This window comes from Agelaius phoeniceus, chromosome 2 (genome assembly GCF_051311805.1).
Source record: "Agelaius phoeniceus isolate bAgePho1 chromosome 2, bAgePho1.hap1, whole genome shotgun sequence".
Classification (NCBI taxonomy): domain Eukaryota; kingdom Metazoa; phylum Chordata; class Aves; order Passeriformes; family Icteridae; genus Agelaius; species Agelaius phoeniceus.
In genome coordinates, this window is record NC_135266.1 from 61,116,822 (window position 1) to 61,139,246 (window position 22,425).

A 22,425-nucleotide genomic window follows, 5' to 3' on the forward strand; every position below is an offset into this window, starting at 1 on the left:
GAATGGCTGTTTTAGCATTTCAGTGCCTGCCATTTGGGCATTTGAAACTCAGTGCATAGACAAAGAGCTGAGAATGGGTAATGATCAATGTAGATCACAGAGACCTGTACCAAAGCCTGATTTGAAACTTGGGAACTGTACAAGGAAAAGCAAACTCTTTTGTTGCTAGTAGTGCATTAAAGAAAATAACTTTAAGTGTTTAGGATCTTGCCTTGTAGGGCGTGTCATCCTTTTGCATCATCTCACGGGGAAGAGTACTTTAGATATCATAGCCTGTCATGATATTTACTATCTGGATTAATCAGGATGTGTTATCTTTTGCAGATAATCACTCCATTTAGGAGGCTAATATTGTGTGCTGAGAACAGAAAAGAAATGGAGGACTGGATAAGCTCTCTGAAGTCCGTTCAGTCCAGAGAACACTATGAGGTAAGCTGACATCCCTCTTGGTGCAACCTGTTCTGGCTCAACAGATCAAGCAGGATACAGAACTGGAGTAGTGTGAAAAGCGTATCTAATGTCAGAGTGAAGCTTCACCTTAAGAACTTCACAAAATGAGAGCTTATTATCACACTTGGATTTAGAATTTTGGAGGGAGAGCAGGCTAAATACCCTTTGGAAAATCCTTTTGGGGATCATTTCGCTGTCGTCCCCTATAATATGGAACCGTGCGTAATGTCAGTCACCGTAGCTGTGTTCTGTACTTGCAAATTTGTCTTAACTTCTCCTTTACTAGACCGCACAGTTTAATGTGGAACATTTCTCAGGGATGCATAACTGGTACGCCTGCTCCCACGCCCGACCCACCTTCTGTAACGTGTGCAGAGAGAGCCTCTCTGGAGTCACTTCTCACGGCCTGTCTTGCGAAGGTAAAATAATGATTGCTTCCCTTGGTTATCATGCTATGTGTGTAGACAGATGGCTGCAAGTTCAGCATGAGTAATGATCCTGAAAATGAGTAACAAAAGAGCCTGAAGGGAGAAAACTCTACATGAGAGTGACCCTCTTCTAGGTAGAGGGACTGCTAATGATCTGCCTCACCTTCCTGTTGCTCCAGGTGCCTTTTTCAGTGTTCAGAATAGAACACTTCTCTCTGTTGCAGCAACTGGAGTGTACAGGGTGGAGGATTCACAAGAAAAGATAGGATTTATTTGATTTGCACATCAAAAATGTGGAACCAAATACTCTTACTGGTTTGCAGAATCAGCATTTCTCTGGGAAAAAAAAAATTGTGATGGTATTTTCTGCCCCAAGTCTAAAAGCGTTCTTAACACTGAACAAAGTGTTATGACCCTTTGCCCTCCAGTTCTTGTTTTCTCTGTTGCTGCTGCCTGATCCTGCAGTACACACTGATTTACTGCTTTAAAAATTCTCTCATGCTGTGAGGGGGTAGAGATGTAGATGACTGCATTTGATGGTTCAACAGGAGAAATCCAGCACAAAGAAAAAGGAAGTGTGGCTAAAACTTCAGCATTTACCTAGAAATTATATTTAATTAACAAATGATTACAATATGCCTGAAACAGCTTATTTTTTAATTCCTGCAAGTTCTGTGGAAAAGTGTAACAAGTCTGCTTGTGTAGGAGACAGGAGAAAATAAAGCATCTGTGTGACCCTATGAGATATATGAGATGTAGAGATATTTAATTACTAAAATAGCTGACTACCCAGAAAAGAGTTACAGTTACACCATTCATAATTTGATTTCTTTGGATGTATGTAACCCAACAGCAAGTGCATTTCTGTTATTGATGCTGTTATAATACTTGAGGATAATAATATGTATTAAGGAAACCTTACAAAGGAAACATTAACCCATTGTCCTAAATTGTCCATGCTTTTAATGTAACTAATGGTGCAGTTGCCAAGGAACAGGACAAACGCGTTTTGTAGAAATTAGAAGTATCATGGTTACTTCCAGCCTCTCTGGTGTATGTTTTCCACTGTGAATAAGTCCTTTGGACAGTTTAAAGGCAATTATGGTATTCTCAATGTCTGATATTGACAGATGGAAGTATCATGTGCTTAACTAAAATGCAGTTGTATTGCCTCTGTGTAGAAATACAGTTATGTTTGCTCAGCCAAAGGAAAGGAATGACTTTCATAAAGAATTTATCCATTCCTAAGTTAATATTATAGCTACTTTAAAAGGGTCATTTATTGAAAATTGTCAATGTTAATGTATGTAGTTCACCATTTTATGTTTTTTCAGTGTCTAATTTTGCATCTAAATATGTTTTTAATATACAGGGTGTTGGCATTAACTTTACATTAGAGAAGTTCCCATAATTTCCAGATTTGGAGCTTGCCACCTTTCTGTATAACTAATGACAAACTAATGCTACATTTATCCACATTTATGATGCCAGTTTTTAAAAGTAGCTTGTGAAAGTGACTTGGATTTCCTTTCACTGTTCCACAGTTTCATAATCAAGTATGATCTGGAATGTTTTATATGTAGATACTGTGATATTCTTTTGTCTATTAATAAGTTAACCTCCTCTAACTTCTTAGCTTCTATTTTATATCTATTTTCTTCTTTTTTAAATAAAATAAGATCTTTAGTTATATATCTAATCTAAATCATTTGACATTTGAGTCTTTTACTGCAATACTTTATACTTTCTCTGCAATTATGTACACATGTTAAAACCCATCATTCTTAATTTCTTCATCTAAAAATGTATTTTTGTTTGATACTTGTTTCTGCTGTGTGCACTTCTAATGCATTTAATCATCTACTTTTTTCTGTATCTTACCTGTATTAGCAGTCTATAGTTTGAGAGGACAATCTGGAAAGTTTGGAGTCTTAACATTCCCCAGACTTGTTCTGTGCTGCTTTTCCCCATTACATAATTTAAAAAAACCTGTTTAAATATTCATGCCTGGCTTTTCAAACCTTCAGCACTGCTTTATACTGGGAATCCATTTATATCTGTACAAAATTCAATTATTTGTGTGGTCATTGATCCCAGGCTACTCTATTATGCCTTGTATTGAAAAGCATGAGAGGTCTTTCAAGAGATAATTGAGCTCTTCCTCCTGTTAGTGGGTTGGGTTACTGGCACACCAAGTTGTCTTGAAAGTAGCTTAGAGTCTTTCGGGTCTGATTCTTAACTGTAGATAAAAATAAACCCCATTGGTGATATCTTGCAGCTTTTGATAGTTTATTTGTCCTGTAATATTTTATTCTCTTAAAATTGCTGTTTTCCTGCACAACTGCTTTTTTTAAAGTCTGACCACAAATCAAGCCGCATTTCTTTTGGAGGTGATGGGTGACTTTTTCTTCCAGCTCACTTTCCATCCCAGCAGCAAAGGTTGGCCAAATTAGTTGCAGGCCACCCCAAAAACGCTCTAAGACTTGTGGAAACCAGTGTAGAAAAAGATGGTAGGTTAATACCTTTGCTAGGTAAAAGACTAGTGTGAACTTGCACCTTTTTAGAAGTCAAAGAACGGATATGTCTATCAATCTGAAGATGTCAGTTATAAAAAACCAGGCTTCATTCTTGCTACTGCTCAACAAGCAATTGACTTCTAAAAAAATTAATTAGACTCTCCTTTGAGATGCAATGCTGTTCTTCCAACAGGTTCTTTCTTTTGTCTTCTCGAAAGATAATCTACTTTTCCAATGTTGTCTCTGTGTTGTGTTGCTCTGGCTAAAGGACTGATCTCTGCAATGTTCATCCAGTCTTTACTAGGACACAGTAATTACGGTCTCTATGCCTTGCTTTAGGAATTATTCCAAATCAGCTGAATCAAGAAAGGGTTTTGGTTTTTATACTCCTCAGAGTTTAGCTTCAATATGGAATGTTTAGGCAAAGAAGCTTAAAGGACGATATAGCATTATCTACAGAAACTCTTCCAGAGCTCTGTAACCTCAGTTACTCTGCATCAGTACTGCATTTCTATCTAAGTCATTGCCAGTGGAATACTGCATTTATGATTGTTCTCAGAAATTTATTTTTTCATGTAGCATTTTGTTTATCATGACAGGATCTTGATTGTTGAATATCAAGTATAGCTAATAAGTGGGAGAAACCTCTCTCTTAAACTGCATTCTTCTGTGATGAATCACAAAATGTTGTAAGAACACTTTAGGATGATGAAGTCAATCAGTAAGAAAATACTGGGATTAAATTACCTCTGCAAATGCACTTTGTGCACTTTATCTCTTTCCATTATGATTGTGGGGTTTTACCCACAAAACCCTGTTGTTCTTACCCATTGCCCAGGGAATTGTATGGGCACTACTTGCACAGTCATTGCCTCTGATACTTTTGCTGTATTTTCTGCACAGTCTGGAGAGTGAATAGTGAATGAAGTGGCAAGAAAGGGAAGGGATGTTTGTTGTTAAAGAATGAAGGAGTAGTAGAAAACAGTTCTGTGACTTCATATCACATGTATATATGTGATCTGTGATGCCGGAGAAAACATTTAAATAAGATTTTTGATCAAATCAGTAGTTGTGCATTCTTTATAACCAGCAACCTGTATCAGGGAAATGCTGTTTTCTATCACTGCAAAAATCAGTTGAAGCTGTTCTGAAGTCCCTGATGCTTTGAAGATATACAATGTTGAAAAAAGGTGTTAATAGTAGTAGTAATAGTACTGGGCACAACAACAGCAGCATCAACCACAACAACAACAACTTCTTCTTCTTCTTCTTCTTTTTATTGTTATTATTATTATTACTATATTTTTTTAAATTTTTTTTTAAAGGCCAGGAAGAAATTAATATTGATGGCTGAAAAGCAGTATTACATTAGCTTTCGGTCAGTAAGGCAAGTACCTGTTGAAAATTATGAAGCAGAGTATGGCACAACTCTATACCTATTGAGAACCATCCATTGCATGCAGTGACTGAAGGTCCTGTTCTCTAAAAGTGTGTGGTCGTACAACCAACAACTGCACACCTGCATTCAGAAACTATATTGCAATGTTAAGCTTCCTGAGTAACTTAACTTTTCTTGTATTTTAGCTTTCATTGGCAAAATATTGGCAGTTGATGTCTAGCCATATGTCTGCATATTTTCCAAAAGATTTCAGGTATCAGACTGATTCATGAATGGGATTCAGTGTAATCTGAGACAAAAGAAGTTAGGTCATAGCGGTAACTAATATTAAGGTTGGATTCAAAGTTTTCCTTTCTTTGCTTGCAAGTTGCATCTGTGTCTTAAGTTTATTGTTGTTGGTAATATTTAATGTTTAGACTAACATAAATTGTTTTTCATGATACTGAGGTTGCAGGGGGTGTGACCTTAAGAGTCTGATCTGAAATTTGGTTGGTAGGTTATTTGTAGTACTTACAAAGCAAACATAACCTGTCACTTGCCATGTATAGGGTGGCTTGCTGCAGCTCTTCAGAGCCTGGGATTGATTTTGTCCTTGCCTTGTTGAGAAAGAAGCTGAATTCCTATGATCAAGTTCAATCATAGCTCAGTAGGGTTTGAACATTCTATTACTTTGTAATTTGTAATTTTCTATTCCCCCTCATCCCTGATTTGTTATATTTTGATCTGTGTGACACAGCAAGTGCTTATCATTTATGAGTAGGGAGCTGAATTCAGTGGCATACCTTCTCTGAAACATGCAAATGGTGAAAACTGCTCATGGTCCATCACTTCAAAATACAGCCTTTATTGCTGTGCTTCTGTGGGAGCTGGCTTAATTAGATGTTTGGAACCAGCTCAGGTTGGCAAACACACAATGTGATGCTGAGCTGTTTAGAAAAAGTGAATCAACCCTGTTAGTTGACAGTTATGGGGTATTTGCATGCTTCGAGTCTGTGTTGGTCTTGCTCCAACAAATCCATACCTTTCTTAGGTTGGGGACCATTGAACTATTTGAGTGAGTCCATAGGAGTACCGTGGAGATGATCAGAGGGCTGGAGCACCTCTCCAGTGAGGAAAGGCTGAGAGAGTTGGGATTGTTCAGCCTGGAAAAATGAAGGCTTTAGAGTGATGTAATTGCAGCCTTCCAGTACCTGGAGGGAGCCTGCAAGAAAGATGGAGAGAGACTTTCTACAATGACATGTAGGGACAGGACAAGGGGAAATGGCTTCAAACTGAGAGTAGGTTGAGATTAGATAGTAGGAAAAATTCTTTACTGTGATGATGGTGAGACACTGATTGTCCAGAGAAGTCATGAGCACTCTATCCCTGGAAATGTTCAAGGCCAGGCTGGATGGAGCTCTGAGCAACCTGGTCTAGTAAAAGATGTCACAGTCTACAGCAGGAACTAACTGATCTTTAAATGTCTCTTTCAACCCAAATATTTCTATGACTATATGAATGCTGCTTTTTGAAATGACTGGGAGAGTTACTATACAAGCAATGAAACTTCTTTGTTTTCTTTCCTTCTCTTTCTTTCTAGAAAGTAAGAAAGTGAGAGCTGAGCACTTACTTTCACACATCTCCCAGAACAGTGAGGATTGCTCTCATACTCAGATGTTGCTTACATAGTCTCAATTCACTTTTTAAATTGATCTGGCAATGGATCAGTGGAATTAAAATGGAAAATTTATTATTCACAAGACATTTTGTACCATGGCTTAATGTTTTTTAATGGTAGATAAGCGATGGGCCAAAGCCTTGATAATTTCCTGTCAAATATTTGTTTGAAAAGAGACTACTACTTCTGATCTACTGGCTAGTTCTCATAAACCTTTAATGGTCTTTGCCAAAATAATTTATATAATGCACTCTAAATAGAATTACATCATGCACTTCCAGTAGAAGAAATACCCATGGTTTGGGTGCGTCAGTCTGTTTGGTCTAATATGGTGTCATTAGCTAGGCATATTAATTGAGTTGAACAAAATTCAAATAGTTGTTAGGGTGTCAGAATGTCTGCCTAACTACACACTTGTGCTGGATATTCCAATTAGCAGACTTTTAATAAAGAATGCAGTAAAAAGTAAGGTTCTTCCTGATGTGATACAAGCTCTTGGAAAATTTTGTAATCCCCAGTATCCTGAATAAAAATATCTCCACATAAACCCTTCATTTTCTCATGTTCTGAGAAAAATAGGCCCAGCATGGTGCCCCAAATGCATCTTTTGAGCAAAGAAACAGAGCTCCTGATTCAAAATAGTTTTGTAAAACAGTCTCCCATGACTTCCTGCAAATTTAAGTCAGATATCTGAGTCATGTTACTGGAGAAATGAAAAAGGCAAACCCATAGTTAAAGATATATTGTACCTTGTACCTGAAAAGATGGGGACCAATGTGGGCTTCAGGGCACATTTAGCATGGGCTACAGCTAAGCAGTTAAGCCTGGTTTAGAGAGTTAAAGCTGGAGTGATTATGAACTGAATTTTCTTTGAGTTGTTTTGTGTCATGTGTGCAATGCTAAGTGATACGTACTTGGCTATTTTATCAGATATCCGTGTTTAATTTTTTAAAAGGTGTGTATCACTGAAATATAGCAAATAACACAGGATATATATGTTTACCTGTGTCTTGCAGTGTGTAAGTTTAAAGCACATAAAAGATGTGCTGTCCGAGCAACAAATAACTGCAAATGGACTACATTAGCCTCAATTGGAAAAGACATCATTGAAGATGAAGATGGTGTAAGTACTATTCATATTTATAGTATTTTCCAAAGCTGTTTCTTCTTTAGGAAAAACTAAAAAAGCCCAACCACAGAAATACTCCCATGTGACCCATTTAAGTAAATGGTAGGTGGCTATTTTCCTGAACACTGTTCAAAGATTAACGTGGTATTTGGAGCAAAAGTTGCATTCCTATCTCACAAGACAAGTCTAGCAACTGTGGGCACTAGATTGCAGATGTATTACAAGGTTTTAAAGGCCACATGTGGAGAAACTCTGCAGCTGGAGAATTGCTCCCAGAAGTTCCTACTGCTCTTAAGCAAAAGGTGGTATTTTGCACTGTTACCATGCTGTTTTGGCAATGTATTTTTTGTCCTCTTTCCCTGGAGCAGTTCCCCAGGAGACCCATTTGGAATTCACTGAATTGGGAGGGGATTTTGGTGATGAAAGCAGGAATTTTAAAATTAGCAGGAGAAACAACAAAAGCCTTTAAGAGGTTGATTGTGATAAATGGACTATTTTTACAAACACAGCTGTGTATGGACCACTGGTGTGAAGCTTCTTCTTAGAAGGCTGATACTAAGTTGAACACCTGAGTGTCCTGAGTTACCCATGGTATTAATGGGACAAAGAGTGCACTGAGTAAAGCTTTGCACTGCATTTGGGACTGCTTTAGAGAGCCGTGACTTACCAGCCATGGTGAGTGGGTAAGTGAAGCGACAGAAGAATTCTGCTGTCCTGCCTATTTTTATGAATTTTAGGTATTTTTAATTGGTTTGTGTCATGTAGTCAACATAACCGAGTGGGAACTTGCTTGTATGACAGAGTCTCTGGACTTAATTGCCCCATTGTGTTATGGTTTATTGCTACCATGAGTGAGACAGGTCTCCCTTCTTCAGGTGTCATGTTTTCTGCCTAGCATGTGGAACACCAGAGTGGTCCATTCATTGCAGTTGCCTTCTGAACATCAGTGTCCCTTATCCTGGCTGACCAGCATACCTGCTTCTTTGATGAAAGGATACAGCTCTGAGAAGTAGTTTAAATCCACCTGTATTTGAGAGACAAAAGCCTTTAATTTCTCTTTCTGGGTCCTTAACTCTAATGCCTCCTTCTCCACAGATAGCAATGCCTCACCAGTGGTTAGAAGGAAACCTGCCCGTCAGTGCCAAATGCGCCGTCTGTGACAAGACTTGTGGCAGTGTTCTACGCCTGCAGGATTGGAAGTGCCTTTGGTGTAAAGCTATGGTAGGTGTGCTGAGCCACATCCAAGCATCTCACCGTTCGACAGCTTTACTGCTTGCCATTATTTTTGTTCTGTCATTCCACAACCTGCTTTTGGATTAAGTAGTAGCAGGAATTTTCTGCAAATTCAGATCTCTGTAGCATTCAGAATTTCTGATGACTGTCCTACTTGCACAATCAATTTTAAATACACCCACAGATGCAGCTTTTCTTTAATAGGTGTTGTCATCTCCAATGTGTTTGCTTTCTTCTAGCTGCTAACTGAATGTTCAGGTGCCTGTTCCTTATACCTAATAATTATATGTTACTTCCTTTATTTTTTATTGTAGATATTGCTCTATTTGTATTTTAATAATATGTTATATTAATATTTATTAATGTAGTAATGTGTTTATTAGTGCAAAATCTTGACTTTCTCTTCTTTAGGGCAATCTGTAGGTTGATGATTGAAATTCTCTAGCTCACTACTGCTGTTTCCCTAATATATAGTTTTCTCTTAATTGTATCAACTTGTCTAAAATGATGGGTTTCTTATGCAAGTTAGCAGTTTATTTATTGTTGAGTCTTCTGGCATATAGGTATCCAAGGCTCTGTGAATGAGCCATAGAAAATGATTGACATTTCCAGAGGCGACTTGATATTTAGGTGAAATGCAGCCACCTCTGCATGTGCCTCTCTTTCCAGTATCTGTGGAAAAGACCTTTGCAATATGGAGTTTATGCAACCCAGCTTTGGGAGATGGGTGTGGCTTGGTAGGTGTGCTAGCTTTAATGCAGATATGTCTTCCAGAACAGCCCCAATGGACCAGGCAGGTTCAGAGCTATTGTTTAGCCTGCTGCCATCAGCACAGATGCTGGGAGCTTGCTTCTTCCTTCCTTGTGGATGGGGGCAAGTGATTCCTTAGAAAGGATGATTCTTATCTCCTATAGGGGTAGCTGAAGATGAAATTCTCCAAAATAATGTTTTGTTGAATTAGTAACAAGGCTCTGTGGTTGAACATTTGGATTTTTTTCCTAGTCTCACTCCTTTTCCCTCTACACCTAAATGTTAAATATGAGTCCATTTTTGTTACATAGATAACATAGTATCAGTTAGTATCAAAATTACACTGCAGGAAAATAATTTTTTGTTTCTTTTGTAGGTTCACACGGCCTGTAAAGATCTGTACCCTCGTAAATGTCCACTTGGCCAATGTAAGGTATCGATCATCCCTCCAACAGCACTAAACAGTATAGACTCTGATGGTACGTACTACTGTGGTGTGTTCAGTGGTACCTCTGGAATTCCAGTGCCTGTTGAGATCCATGCAAATATTCAAGGCTAAAATCCTTCTGCTGAGCAGGTGAATGCAGTCTGCAAATTTAGAGAGAAGTATAATTTTCTGTGTAGGTTTTAGAGAGTTATTAAACTGGCGTTTTTTAAAGCTGCCCCAGCAGAAATTTTCTTCCATTTTATTTATGACCCTTAGAGACATTTCAAGTGAATGATCAGAATCCTCAGATGAAGTGGGCTGGTGCCAGCCTAGCATACACCACTCCTTCTGTGAGTTCTCAAATTTTGGATAATTTTGCATTATGCAGAGATAAGTTAGCTGAACAGCTCAACAACTACTTTACCAGGCTTCAGAGAGGAATTGCTTCCATAGCTTCTCTGATTTATTTTTTTTAAAGATAAGCAGTGCAAAAATCCTGCAACACACAGATAAAACCTTGCAAATGCTCAAAACTCAGAGCTGCTTTTTGGTGGTCCAGGATACAGACACATCAACAGTGGGAGACTGCACTTCAAGGCGGAGAGTGGATTTTCAAAAAAAGTATCACAAAATCTTAACTACTTTAATTTTATAGTTTGTGTCAATGGTAAAGTAGACCAACCCCCTGAATGCAATTAAATGAATTTTGCTACATGAAGTTAGTAAAACTGATTGTATATGCTGTATATATTCACTCTATTTATTTGCTTTGTGGTGTCTTAGACATCATGCTGTCATTTATTGCTCATGCTAGGAAGATCGTTCAATATGTGAAATTAATTTTCTTGGCATTTAAATTAATTAATCAAACCTTATTTGAAATTAGACATTATAATAATGTGGAATTAAATTACTATGCCTTAATGAAATTTTTTAATTTGTAGCTTTAGTATTTTTTTAGCAATTGAAAACAACATAATCATTTTAATAATGCTGGAGACAAATGTCAAAACCTATACATGTGATGTCTGATTTTGGACTGTTGCTGGGAAACCATTACCTCCATGGACTGGTCATGTTAGTGACAACAGTGTCCATTAGTTCTTCTGTCTGACTAAGGACCTTGTAGAGAGCCTGCTGTAATTAGTTAAGATGCACTGGCTTTAATAAGCTTTGAATCACAGCTGAAGGTCTTCTGTTGTTCAGTGATTCTGTTATACTGAATAGTATAACCTCAGTCTGAAAAAAAGGCTCTTAGGTGAAGTCTCACCTGGGAGGAACTGAGTACAAGTAATTTTTAAAAATCTGTGAGTACTCTTAAAAAGCTCATACAGACATGAATGATCCTGTTCAACCCAGCAAAGCTAAAGCAAAATAAGATTGAAAACCAAACACTTGTAACTGAAACATATATTCAATTATGTGATAATAATCTGTGAAGATGAAACTTAAGAAGTATTCTAAAAGGTTAATGGCAGTTGAAAAACAGTAAAGCTATTGTCTTCAGGATTTTACTAAATCTAGGCACTGAAAATACCAGAAACAAATAAACAGAAAAAGAACTGGTAAATCTTGTGTAATTATGTTTTCCTTGCAGGACTAATACTCAGTTTAGCATTTACATTATGCATGAAAAAATGTACTCCTTTTGTCCTTCATCCCTATCTTCCTCTTTCCCGTGATTTGTTTTATTGTTGTTCATATTAGGAAACCTTATTTATTTCATTCTTTCTAACTATGTTTACAGGTTTCTGGAAAGCCACATGCCCGCCATCCTGTGCCAGTCCTCTTTTAGTTTTTGTTAACTCAAAGAGTGGAGACAATCAGGGAGTAAAGTTTCTTCGTCGATTCAAACAGTCGTTAAATCCAGCTCAGGTCTTCGATTTAATGAATGGAGGACCTCACTTAGGGTAATGACCTTGGAAACCTTGAGCAAGCCTTTCCACAAGGGAATTAGGTGCAAAGTATGGCATTGTGTTCCCCTTGCTTTATAGTGTTATATCCCCTTGTTGCTGTAATTCCATCACCAATATCTACTCTGACTTCCTAATTAAAATCTAAGAGGCAACAGAATTTCAAGATAAATTCCACTGTGTTTATAGGATAACATTTTCTTTCTAGAAAAGCTTGAAAATTCAAAACCAAAAGCTCTTGGCTAGCTTTGGCTTCTGTTAACCGGTAAGGCTCAAAACTGATATAAATGTGCAGATGTTTTCCTGTATCACAGGAACTTTGATTTTGCCTTTATGCACAGTTGCCCAAGTGCTTGTCTTCCATTTCACATGCATAATTCTGATATTCCCCTGACCTTTTTGTGTGTAGCTATGGAATAAGACTATCTCTAAATGTGCTCTGTACCTTTTAAAATTCTGAACACAAATGTCAGCGGGGGGGTCTGCAGTGGGTTAATGGACAAGTACGTGAAAAATTTTTCACCTGAAAAGTATGTCCAAATTATGGTTTATGAAAAATATGGAAATAGTCAAGAAAATGACCGTCCCAAAGAATTTGGAGCAAGAACACAATTAAAACCACCAGGCATTTCTCCCCAGAATCTAAGGGCTGATTGTTGGAGAGATAGTGACGAAATTTGCATAGTGGTGACCACAATGCAATCATCTTTGCACATTAATGAAGATTAAATTCATGCCCATATTTCTGTTGCCTAACTTAATTCCACTCAGACGTAGTGATATGGTTAAATGGGCTAATGCTATCAGTTATAGCAACTAGAAGCACAAAATTTTGTACTCTTAAATGTGCAGAACTATACTTAATGATAAAAGGTAGATGGAGCAAATCCAGAAAAATTCAGTTCAAGCAGTGTGTAAATAATACAATTGATTACACCTGTGGATTATAATAATTAGTACTGTGTTATGGACACATCATAATAACTCTGAGTTGTAATATTCTTTTCATTATAACCCTGATAATCTGAGCTGAATCCAAGTCACTTTTAGCTAGAATTTTGTACATGTAATTATAATGACATATGACATTGGTCTTAATTGATTAGACAGTGTTTGAAAGGAGGCAGTATGAAAAATATGTTTGCAAGTTCTCTTCCTTCATATAGTTCTGCCGTGGCTGAGGTGGCTCACTTTGATTTTGCACAGAAACTGCAGTTCATGTCAGGTGCTTTTAAGTACTTCTCCTAAACAGTTTCCAAGGAGAGATCCTTAGCAGGTATTCCATCAGGTTGCACTGATGTCTTCTTTTTTCTAGTTGATCTGAAAAGCAGAGGTGCATGCTATGAGACAGTGTATTGCTAGGGGTTTTCTCCTTTTTCTCAGGATAGGATAAATTGCTCTGGTATCAACATTTTTCCCCCTTAAATATCTGCTTCTTTTGTTCTGACTAGGTATGTGCCCATGGTATTCAAGTGACATTATTTTCTCTAGAAAAAATATAAATGCTTCAAAAATTTGTGATCTTGATATGTTACTTTTTAAAAATGGTTCAGAAATTATACATATTCTGGAAAATAACATGCATTAAAAACAAATATATTTGTTATTAGTATTTTAAGAGTTTATACTTTCCAATTTTTTTCTCTTTTTCTTTTTTTTTTTCTGTTTAAGTCCCTGTTATTTTTTACCTTTTGCCTGCTTCTTCACATCTCATTCCCTTTTCCTCTGTCTTACCTTTCTGCATTTTCTGTCTCTCTTGTCCTCCTTTTCTATACTGTCCAAGTGTTGTATTATGTAGGTGTTAAAAGTCAGAAAACAGGAGGAAGAGCAATAGGAAGTGAAAGCAGTATATGGCTTTAAGGATATAATACTAAATACTTGTATTATTTGTCTTATATTGCTGTGATTACCTTCTGTTTAAGAATTGCTTAAATGTTCCTTACATTTAGTTAGCCCTGTGCCCACAAAAGCCCACTCATATTGTGGAGCACATCCTGTCATTGTGTCTTACCCTCTTCTCGTGAAAAATCCCTAGTGGTGCATTACGCTTCTGGCTGAAGTGAGAAGCATGGAGCAATTGCAATTTTATCACTTAAATTTGTTTTTTAAAAAATATTAATAAAATCAATAAAATCAGACTTATAAAATCCTGAAAACAATATCAAGGGATTTTTTCAAAGAATAACTTGGCATGTTATTTATCAGAAATGTCAGTATAAGGGGAATATACAGCGACAGATGGGCTGCAGATAGGTTAATTAAATAGATGGTTGTATCCCCATGCCTCACAACAATAAAAGGAATATAAAGATGCTGTGCACAATATTTTCTTGTGACAATTGCTAATGAATGTCACTGCTGTCTTGCTAATGGATGTAACTAGCTCTGCATTTTCTCTACAGTTTGCGGTTATTTCAGAAGTTTGACAACTTCAGGATTCTTGTGTGTGGTGGCGATGGAAGCGTGGGTTGGGTCTTGTCAGAAATTGATAAGCTCAGCTTGCACAAGCAGGCAAGTGTGCATATTTACTTTCCTTGCCTAGACTGACTAGGCTTAATTTTGTGTGCTTACCTTTTCCTTGACTTGGTTCTTTGCTGTATTTCTGTGTATAGCGCAAACTCAATAGTTACTGTTTAATGAAAGTTTTCACTGTTATAAACAGGATGAGTTGTAGCAGAGTAGCGCAACTTGACTTACAGGCTTTAGACATCAGCTATGAAATTAACATTTGTTCATTGAGATAACATGCATTTGAAACCACTTGTACTTTCTTTCTAGTTTTCAATAGTAGATTTGTTCCTGTATTGTGTTTCAGTGTCAGTTAGGAGTGTTACCCCTTGGTACTGGAAATGACCTTGCTCGTGTCCTTGGCTGGGGAGGATCCTGTGATGATGATACGCAACTTCCTCAGATTTTGGAAAAACTAGAACGAGCCAGCACGAAAATGTTAGACAGGTAAACCTAAATGTGCATATGCATCACTTACTGTGAGATTTAAATTGTATTTTTTTTGGGTTTCTGATGGCCTAAAATCCATCTTAGAGACTTGGTGTTGAATGGATTTGTTTTTTGAGTGCAGGCCTTAATCATGAAGGAAGCTGCAGTTGTGATGGGGACAGCTCTTTGGCCTGCTTTTTAAACTAAAGAGTCAGAGGGATGAGTGGTTGATGGAACTGGGAAGTGTGCTGTCCAAACATGTTCAAAAGTTGACAGCTTCTTGCCTGGCTGAAGGAGCTGCATAACTGCCTGTTACAAGAAGTTGTGAGCATTAAGAAATTGTATAGATTCAAAACTGATTTGAGCAATTTTATGGACTCCATACATGCTCATTAAAAACCATTAATTGTAGCTTCTTTATTTAGAAAACACCTGAGCTCTCTGTCCTTGGATGTGGGGAAAACTCACCTTGTGTGCTTTCACCCTTTCCTGAGGCATCAGCTGTTGCAAGATGCTGGGCTAATTGGATCCATGACTAATATTTCTGTTCGAGGCAGTTTCTTAGTAAAAAAAATGAGCTCTTCCCACTCCTTGTTTCATGTAGTTTTCATCCATAAAGGAAGGCAGCAACCCCATTTAAAACAAAAAAATCAGAGATGATGGTGATCATGTTGTTCCAATGGAAGTCTAGCACTGCTTTTGAGAGGAGTATTTCTTATGTTATTCTCATCTCTCATGAGTGTTTCTTTTCTTGCTCGAGTTACAAACACTTGAATGTCATCATAAGGGATTTTACTATAAGTTATTTTTATGAAATAGAGAAAAAAGCCGTTTTTTATTTTAAGCTTTTCTGCAGACTACTTGATTGCTTTAGAGCAAAATATGTAGAGAAATGCTTGTTACTGATCCTCAGATTCTGAAAAACTTGTAGATTAAATCATATTTCCCCTTTTCTGTCGTGAAAACATACTCTGTTTCATTTTTTGGTCTAATTTCAGTAGACTTGCTCCCAAGACCCATCTGCGGTGATTACTTGCTCTTTTCAGCAGGCTTTGAAGGATGTTGTTGCTATCAGTGCTTTCATACTATCTGTGCTGTCAAGTGCTGTCCTGTTCCAAACATAAAAATATATATACATCAAGGAAGACACTTCATCCTTTGCTTTGTTGTCATGCCTGCCTCCTCTAGTTGGGATGGAAAGCTAATGTCAACTTAAAGATTTTTCTTTAGGAAGATGTTTAGTTTCCTTTGACTTCTGCAGTATGTTTGCACAAATTCTTTTATAATCTGAATGTTTTCTTCCAGAAAATCTTTATGCCCTATATTGAATGTCCCATGAGTTTTTCACAGATGAGACTGATAATCAAATCACTAAAAAATAATCTGAATAATAAAACAAATTATTACCTTTAATCTCTCTAATTATTTTACCCATATAGCTTACAACTACAAATTAAGCTGCTTTTTTATACATAGATATTCTGTGGTGTGACAGTGAACTTTCTTTTTGTTAATATAGTGGAGAGAGTGTAAAACTAACAGTCTGGAAACTTATGTTTCTTTCAGGTGGAGTATAATGTCATATGAACTGAAATTACCAGCAAAGCCTTCTATTCTTCCTGTGACTGCAGAAGAGTCAGAGGAGTGCCAGGTGCACTTTAACTTTTGTTTTGTTGTTTCTTGTACTTAACTTGGAGCTTCTGGGGGGACAATAGCCATAATGGAGGCATTTGTGTGAAAAATTGATGTTTTATGATCTGCTAACTGAACTGAATTAAGGCTTTTCCTTGCTGTGTATCTCAAGTAAGGTTTCCAGTTCTATATTATTTACCTAGAAAGAATGAAAGTAAGGAGTTTCCAGCAAAGCTGTCTGAAAAATTTCTTCCTGAATATATATGTATATTTTAATATGTATTAGAAAATGTATTTATATAGCATGTTAAACAAGAATGTAATCTAGTGTCATATTATCATGTAACATAATATAACTATATATTTTACATAACTCTTATAAATGAGTATAGTTTTTATATAATTTTGTATATAGTAGCATAATTTAGTGCTGTGTTATGGTATAACATTCTATATACTATGATAATATACATAAATATTTAAAATACATTTTTTTAATATATAAAAGCAAATGTCTGTGAGTTTGGATTAAGCATTGAGAAAAAGCCCCCAGCATTTTGGAGGCAAGAGTTGTATTTCTAAAGAGAGACGGAAGTGTTTTGCAGCTTGAGTTTGATCAGGTGATATCACAACTTTCTCTTTGTTCATTGGGAGAGCTCAAAATCCTAAGTATCATCAAAGAAAAACTCAGCCTGTCTTCCAGACTAGATTTGTGCTTGTACTAGCTGATGAGGTTTCAATTTTGAGAGAGGGAGATGCTTTAATCAAATTAATTGGCATGAAAAGTCTGGCTGAAAATGAGAAAATAATATATTCCCAAGAAAGTTAATGCATATCAACTGTAGCTCAAAAGTACTTGAGAAGCCATAATTAATCAGCAGTCTCTTGAACAATTTAATAATTCAGGCTCTTTTAATTGGCAAGGAGGTTATAACCTTTGATGGATTGCTGGATATAGAGATGCAAAAAGGCTGGGATTTCAAGGGGGTTGCTTTGCACACAGTTCTGTTTTTGGTGTCAGCAATGCAGATCAAGGCTTTATCGCCTCTAATTTTTCAAGAGAGTTAAAATTTTCAAGTGTGTCTTCATCATAATTTTGTTCTAGTTATTTCTGGCTTTGAAACTTTTTTTTTAGCCCCTTCTGAAAATGGAAGGAACTGCTTGCTCATATAAAACTTCTTTTTTAGCAAATGTATTCTGTAGGCTATATTACCTGTCATTACTTGACTTGGACAAAACCATTTGCTTTTGAGTACCCCGTTCAATCTCTATTTTAATGGGATTTTTTACATTGCTTACTGAGTTAGGCTATTTCATAAAAAATAATAATTACCCTTATAGTAGGGTGTTGGATTATGACACTGTTTGAAAAGCAAATGGAAGTACATATTTGATTATTTTCTTTTTCCCTTTCATTCTTCCTGCAGTTTCAGGAGACTAATTCCACTTGGTTTCAAGAAATCTTGTACTGATGTTTGAAAAGCAGTAGTTCATTCTTACAGATTAGATGTTTATGTTTTGTTTTCTCCTTTGAAATGAAAACTGATTCAATGTCAGAGGAGTCCTATGATGAAGGGTGGGTTTTAGGAGAAAAAACTGAAGTGGTATATCTGCCTGCTCAAAATCAAAGGCAAAAGCATGCTGAGGGATTTCAAGAGATTCTTAAATGGAGCTGTCAGAACTGTATTTAGTTTTAGCTTTGGATTTGGAATTTTGTTAAAATTTTCTTTTAAAATTGAAGTCTGGATCCAGAGACATTTTGAGATAGGATACAGTGTGTGATGATACATTTTTGATCCTGTCCAAATATTTTCCTGAGTATTTTGTAATTTGTAATTTTTAATGTTCTTGTAAAGACTAAGCCCTGAATAGTTTGCTCCTTGAAGATTGGTTTTGATAACATTCTACCATTTTGGCAGTCTTTGTCAGTTGTGGCTCTTGGGAAGTGAGAACCCACCTGACAGTAAAGTGAAAATTCCAGATACCAGCTGCAAACCTTAGACTTGTTCTTATTGAGAAATTTGTTTGAGGAAGGCATTGTTTATTTTAGAAGTAAAAGATACTGGATCATAATAATGTAGGTTTTTATAAATCTGAGAAGGTAGATTCTTTTCTGCCTCACAGACTGATTTTAGCCTAGAAATAACTTACTGTTTTCTCTACAAGAGGAAAAGAACTGTGGATCAAGTTCCCAGATGAAGTTTAACTTTGCATATTAAACATCTGATACATAAAATACAGTATGCATGTAGAATCTTCATTACCAGACACTTGGCCTTGTATTAGATCTGAAATGGAAATCCTGCTATTTTGTGGTGTTTAAACTCGCTACATGGTGTTAAACTGCTGGAATGTGTGGAAATTGAAGTCTCTTTACTCTCTATTTTCAGATATCTGCTTATGAGGATTCAGTTGCTGCTCATCTTGCAAAAATTCTCAATTCTGATCAGCATTCAGTTGTCATATCATCTGCCAAGTGAGTCAATCAGTTTTATGTACGATGTGGGGGATAAATTTCTTGTGTAACATCATCACCATAATAGCATTCTGTCTAAGCCTGATTTTCTTATGGATGGCCAACTGGCTTGGCTTAATATATCTTGATTTATATATTTTAGAGTGGATGTTCTTTTCTGTGAAATTTTTAGATGGTACAGTTGTAATGGATGGCTTAATACTAAATTTAAAAAATAATCACACATTATCTATATAAAATCATGTTAAATCATTCCAAATCAGTGCATGGCTTAAATACAAAACTTACTGTTACTAATGCATAGATGTGGTCTCCTTCACACTGCATTTCTTCTGGCTATTTTTTGTAATGTGCATGTTTAGAGGAGAAACAATTTCACCAGCGTGAAGCAGAGCTTTAGCTTAGGTAGCTTTGTTGTAACCCTGTCTATATCAGTTCAATCAATACTGATCTAGGACATTAATGGGATTTTTTTCCCCAAACTGAAACATTTTGAAATGAGAGAAATTTGGCAAATCATGGACATATCTGAAATCAGAACTGTTCTGTATATACCTTCTCTATGAAAAAAATCTTATGTTTTGCAATATGCAAAAGACCAGTCATAGAATTTTTTTAAAATGCATCTGAATATCATCACATCTTTTTTTACCTCGTAAAAGCAAGTTAACAAAATTTTATTTTTAAACTATACATAGCACACATAGAAGATTAAACTGCAGGATATTATTAACTCCAGATTCTAAATTGGTTCTGTACCTTGTTAAATTTGTTTAATTTGTCAGAAAAATGTCAACCAAATGAACAGTACTAAGCAATTATCCCCACTTCATTAGTAAGTTTGCTGTCTCTCTGCAGTGCAGGAACCAAGTAATTTTCTGATTTACACACTGAAAATTCATTGCAGCCACCCTAGTTTGCACAGATATGCTTCAAAAGCACGAGCTGTGCAATGGGATGTGTGTGGCCATATGCTTTCATCTAAGAAGTGCTTCCTTAAAGTCAGTAGATTTTCTCCATGGTTTTTAAGCTCCAACTTTGCATGTGAATTTGCATGACTGTGTTTGAAGTTACTAAAGGGAATGCAAGTTTGCAAAGTCCTCTCCTAAGGAAGGTGTACAAGCAAGGGAGTGGATAAAATCAGTCATGTTTATTTCATGTAAGAATCTGAGATACAAAGTATGCCAAGGCTTAAATGAAAGAGTTTTTATTTTAAAACTTATCAGTTCAGTTTTGAAAGCTATGGAAAAGAGTGTCACCTGATTTGCAAGTATGAGCATGGAGTTCAGTTTCCAATAAGAATGATTCCTAGCAGTGTACATAAAAATAAATTGCCATAAGAATTTAATATTCAAAACATATCTATTTAATTTCATTTGATTTCTTCCCTCTCCTTTTTTTTATCTGAAGAATATTATGTGAAACTGTAAAGGACTTTGTTGCCAAAATAGGGAAGACTTACGAAAAACCAATGGAAAATGCAGAGGAAGCGGATGCCATGGCCATTAAAGTAAGATTATGACTACGTTCAGGTTTAAAGTCGTTGGGTTCTTAAAGTTTATAGCTCATGGATGTTTGATTTTCACATTGCTCTAGAATGCCCAGCTTGGCTTTCATTTCAACCAGTGAGTTCAAAATTCTTCTCTTCCTATTGCATAGAGTTAATTATTTCCAAACTGTCTTTAAAGTCTGAGATCTCGTTAAACTGTTTACACTTTCTTTCTTCATAAAGGATAAAGTTCATGGTAGCATACATAGAGATAAAAGGATTTCTTTTTGCATTAGTTATACTTCTAGGGATTAAGTTAGCTACAGGAAAACAATGGGGTAATGAAGAGTATGCTGTGAGAATGAAGGGGAGACAGACCACAATGTTAAAAATAGTGGTGTAAGCTGCAAAATACAGAGATCATGTTGCAAAAACATTGGGAAAGAAAACAACAGAAGGATTTGGTACGAGACACAAAATTTACATGAGCTGAAAAGAAAAGAAGAAAACAAAATCCTTGGCAATCCCAGAGTCAGAAAATGTACTTGCTAAGTGGCAATTTGTGGTTCACGTTTCCATCCGGTGCACGTTTTAGAAAATTAGTTTTTCTTTTTAACTGTTCCAAGGCCAGAGAGTGTTTTCTTTCTCTTAGGTGCAGAAAATCCTTTCTTTTCCTGTGTACCTAGGGAGAACAATTACTTGGTGTTGGGGAGAGGCATTTGACAGTGTCTGATTCTGGCATCTCACAGTGTCTGATCTGGCTTGAGCCACTTGCTCTGTGACAACTCACTTGCTTAAATATACAACTGTATTGCAGAAAAACCCCCATGCATCTCAGTCTAACAGCTGATAGATACCTCTCAAAACTGAGGTACTGAAAAACCATGTATGGGCAAACCTCTGGTGGTTTTCTGGGCTGCAAGTCATTGGGAGGGGGTAGGATGGAATCCATACAATTATGGGGCAGGCTGAGTTTAGCATGGAGTATTATTTGAATCTAAGTGTAGAGGTTTTGCATTATAATTGATCTAATCTGGTTTACTGTCACAGGGTCTGCAAAAAGCCCTTGCAGGCCTACTCATAATCTGATATTCTGAAACACTGAACCTCTTTTTGGATTTCACCTAAGAAATTACATAGACACTAAAGACACCTGCAGTTTCATATATAATCTGGTACCATATTTCCTGAAAATATTCACATGTTCACTGTTGAATTTTTTTTAACGTGTGTGTGTCTTTTCCACTTTGTCTTAGTGCTCAGAGTTAAATGAAAAGCTGGACCTATTGCTCCAGGCTCTTCACACAGAAGCCCAGGCTGCTCCCATTCTCCCAGGCATTGCTCCCCCCATCGTGGAAGAAGAACCAGAGGAGTTCTCAAGTGAAGAATCCTTGTCTGAAAGTAAAGAGCAGTTAGCAGAGTGTGTCTCAAAGTCTTCCCAGAAGCTCTTCAAACCAAGGCAACAGTTAATGCTCCGAGCAAACAGCTTGAAGAAGGCTGTGAGGCAGATCATTGAACAAGCAGAAAAAGGTGCACATCAGCAATATTTTGATCCAGACTGGTAGAATAGGATAGGATAATTGTTGCGGTGTGATGTAATAGCCTGTCTCAATATCCCGGTCCTTTCCCCAGGTGTGCCAATAACCTCTCCCTTCCCCTCCCATGCTCCCAGCAATATTAGTATGTTTGCTTGTTTGTTTGTCTAACTGGAATAAGTTTTCATTATAAAATTTGATTTCTATATTCTTACACAGATAAAATTATGTGCTGCATGATTTTATCTGTGTAAGCTGCAAGGAAAAGAAGTGCAGCTTGTTTGAATGTTGATGACTCTGCAGGTGTGACTACTTATGTATATACGTGTGTGCACATATAGAAGTGCATTTCTTTTAACTATTAGCCTCCTCTAAATGAAAAGTTTTGACAGCAAATCTTTATCAGCTGGTAAAGAATTGACTGACTCTTTCACTGAATTGATGATGGAACTCT

At 36.6% G+C, this 22,425-nt stretch overlaps 1 protein-coding gene across 3 annotated transcripts in view; it reads left to right on the forward strand.

Annotated features, from left to right (window-relative positions):
• The window catches only part of DGKH (diacylglycerol kinase eta), a 159,803-nt gene that overhangs the window by 98,635 nt on the left and 38,743 nt on the right, over positions 1 to 22,425 (forward strand). For 2 of the 3 annotated variants that reach the window (XM_077173659.1, XM_054654464.2), the window contains exons 5-16: positions 325 to 429; positions 737 to 869; positions 7,467 to 7,573; positions 8,675 to 8,800; positions 9,939 to 10,041; positions 11,737 to 11,899; positions 14,305 to 14,413; positions 14,718 to 14,857; positions 16,406 to 16,490; positions 18,862 to 18,947; positions 20,358 to 20,457; positions 21,693 to 21,966. In XM_077173659.1, coding sequence (XP_077029774.1) covers positions 325 to 429; positions 737 to 869; positions 7,467 to 7,573; positions 8,675 to 8,800; positions 9,939 to 10,041; positions 11,737 to 11,899; positions 14,305 to 14,413; positions 14,718 to 14,857; positions 16,406 to 16,490; positions 18,862 to 18,947; positions 20,358 to 20,457; positions 21,693 to 21,966 — 1,531 coding nt within the window. The remainder of the gene's footprint in view (positions 1 to 324; positions 430 to 736; positions 870 to 7,466; positions 7,574 to 8,674; positions 8,801 to 9,938; positions 10,042 to 11,736; positions 11,900 to 14,304; positions 14,414 to 14,717; positions 14,858 to 16,405; positions 16,491 to 18,861; positions 18,948 to 20,357; positions 20,458 to 21,692; positions 21,967 to 22,425) is intronic. The other variant, XM_077173660.1, reaches the window with a different exon arrangement.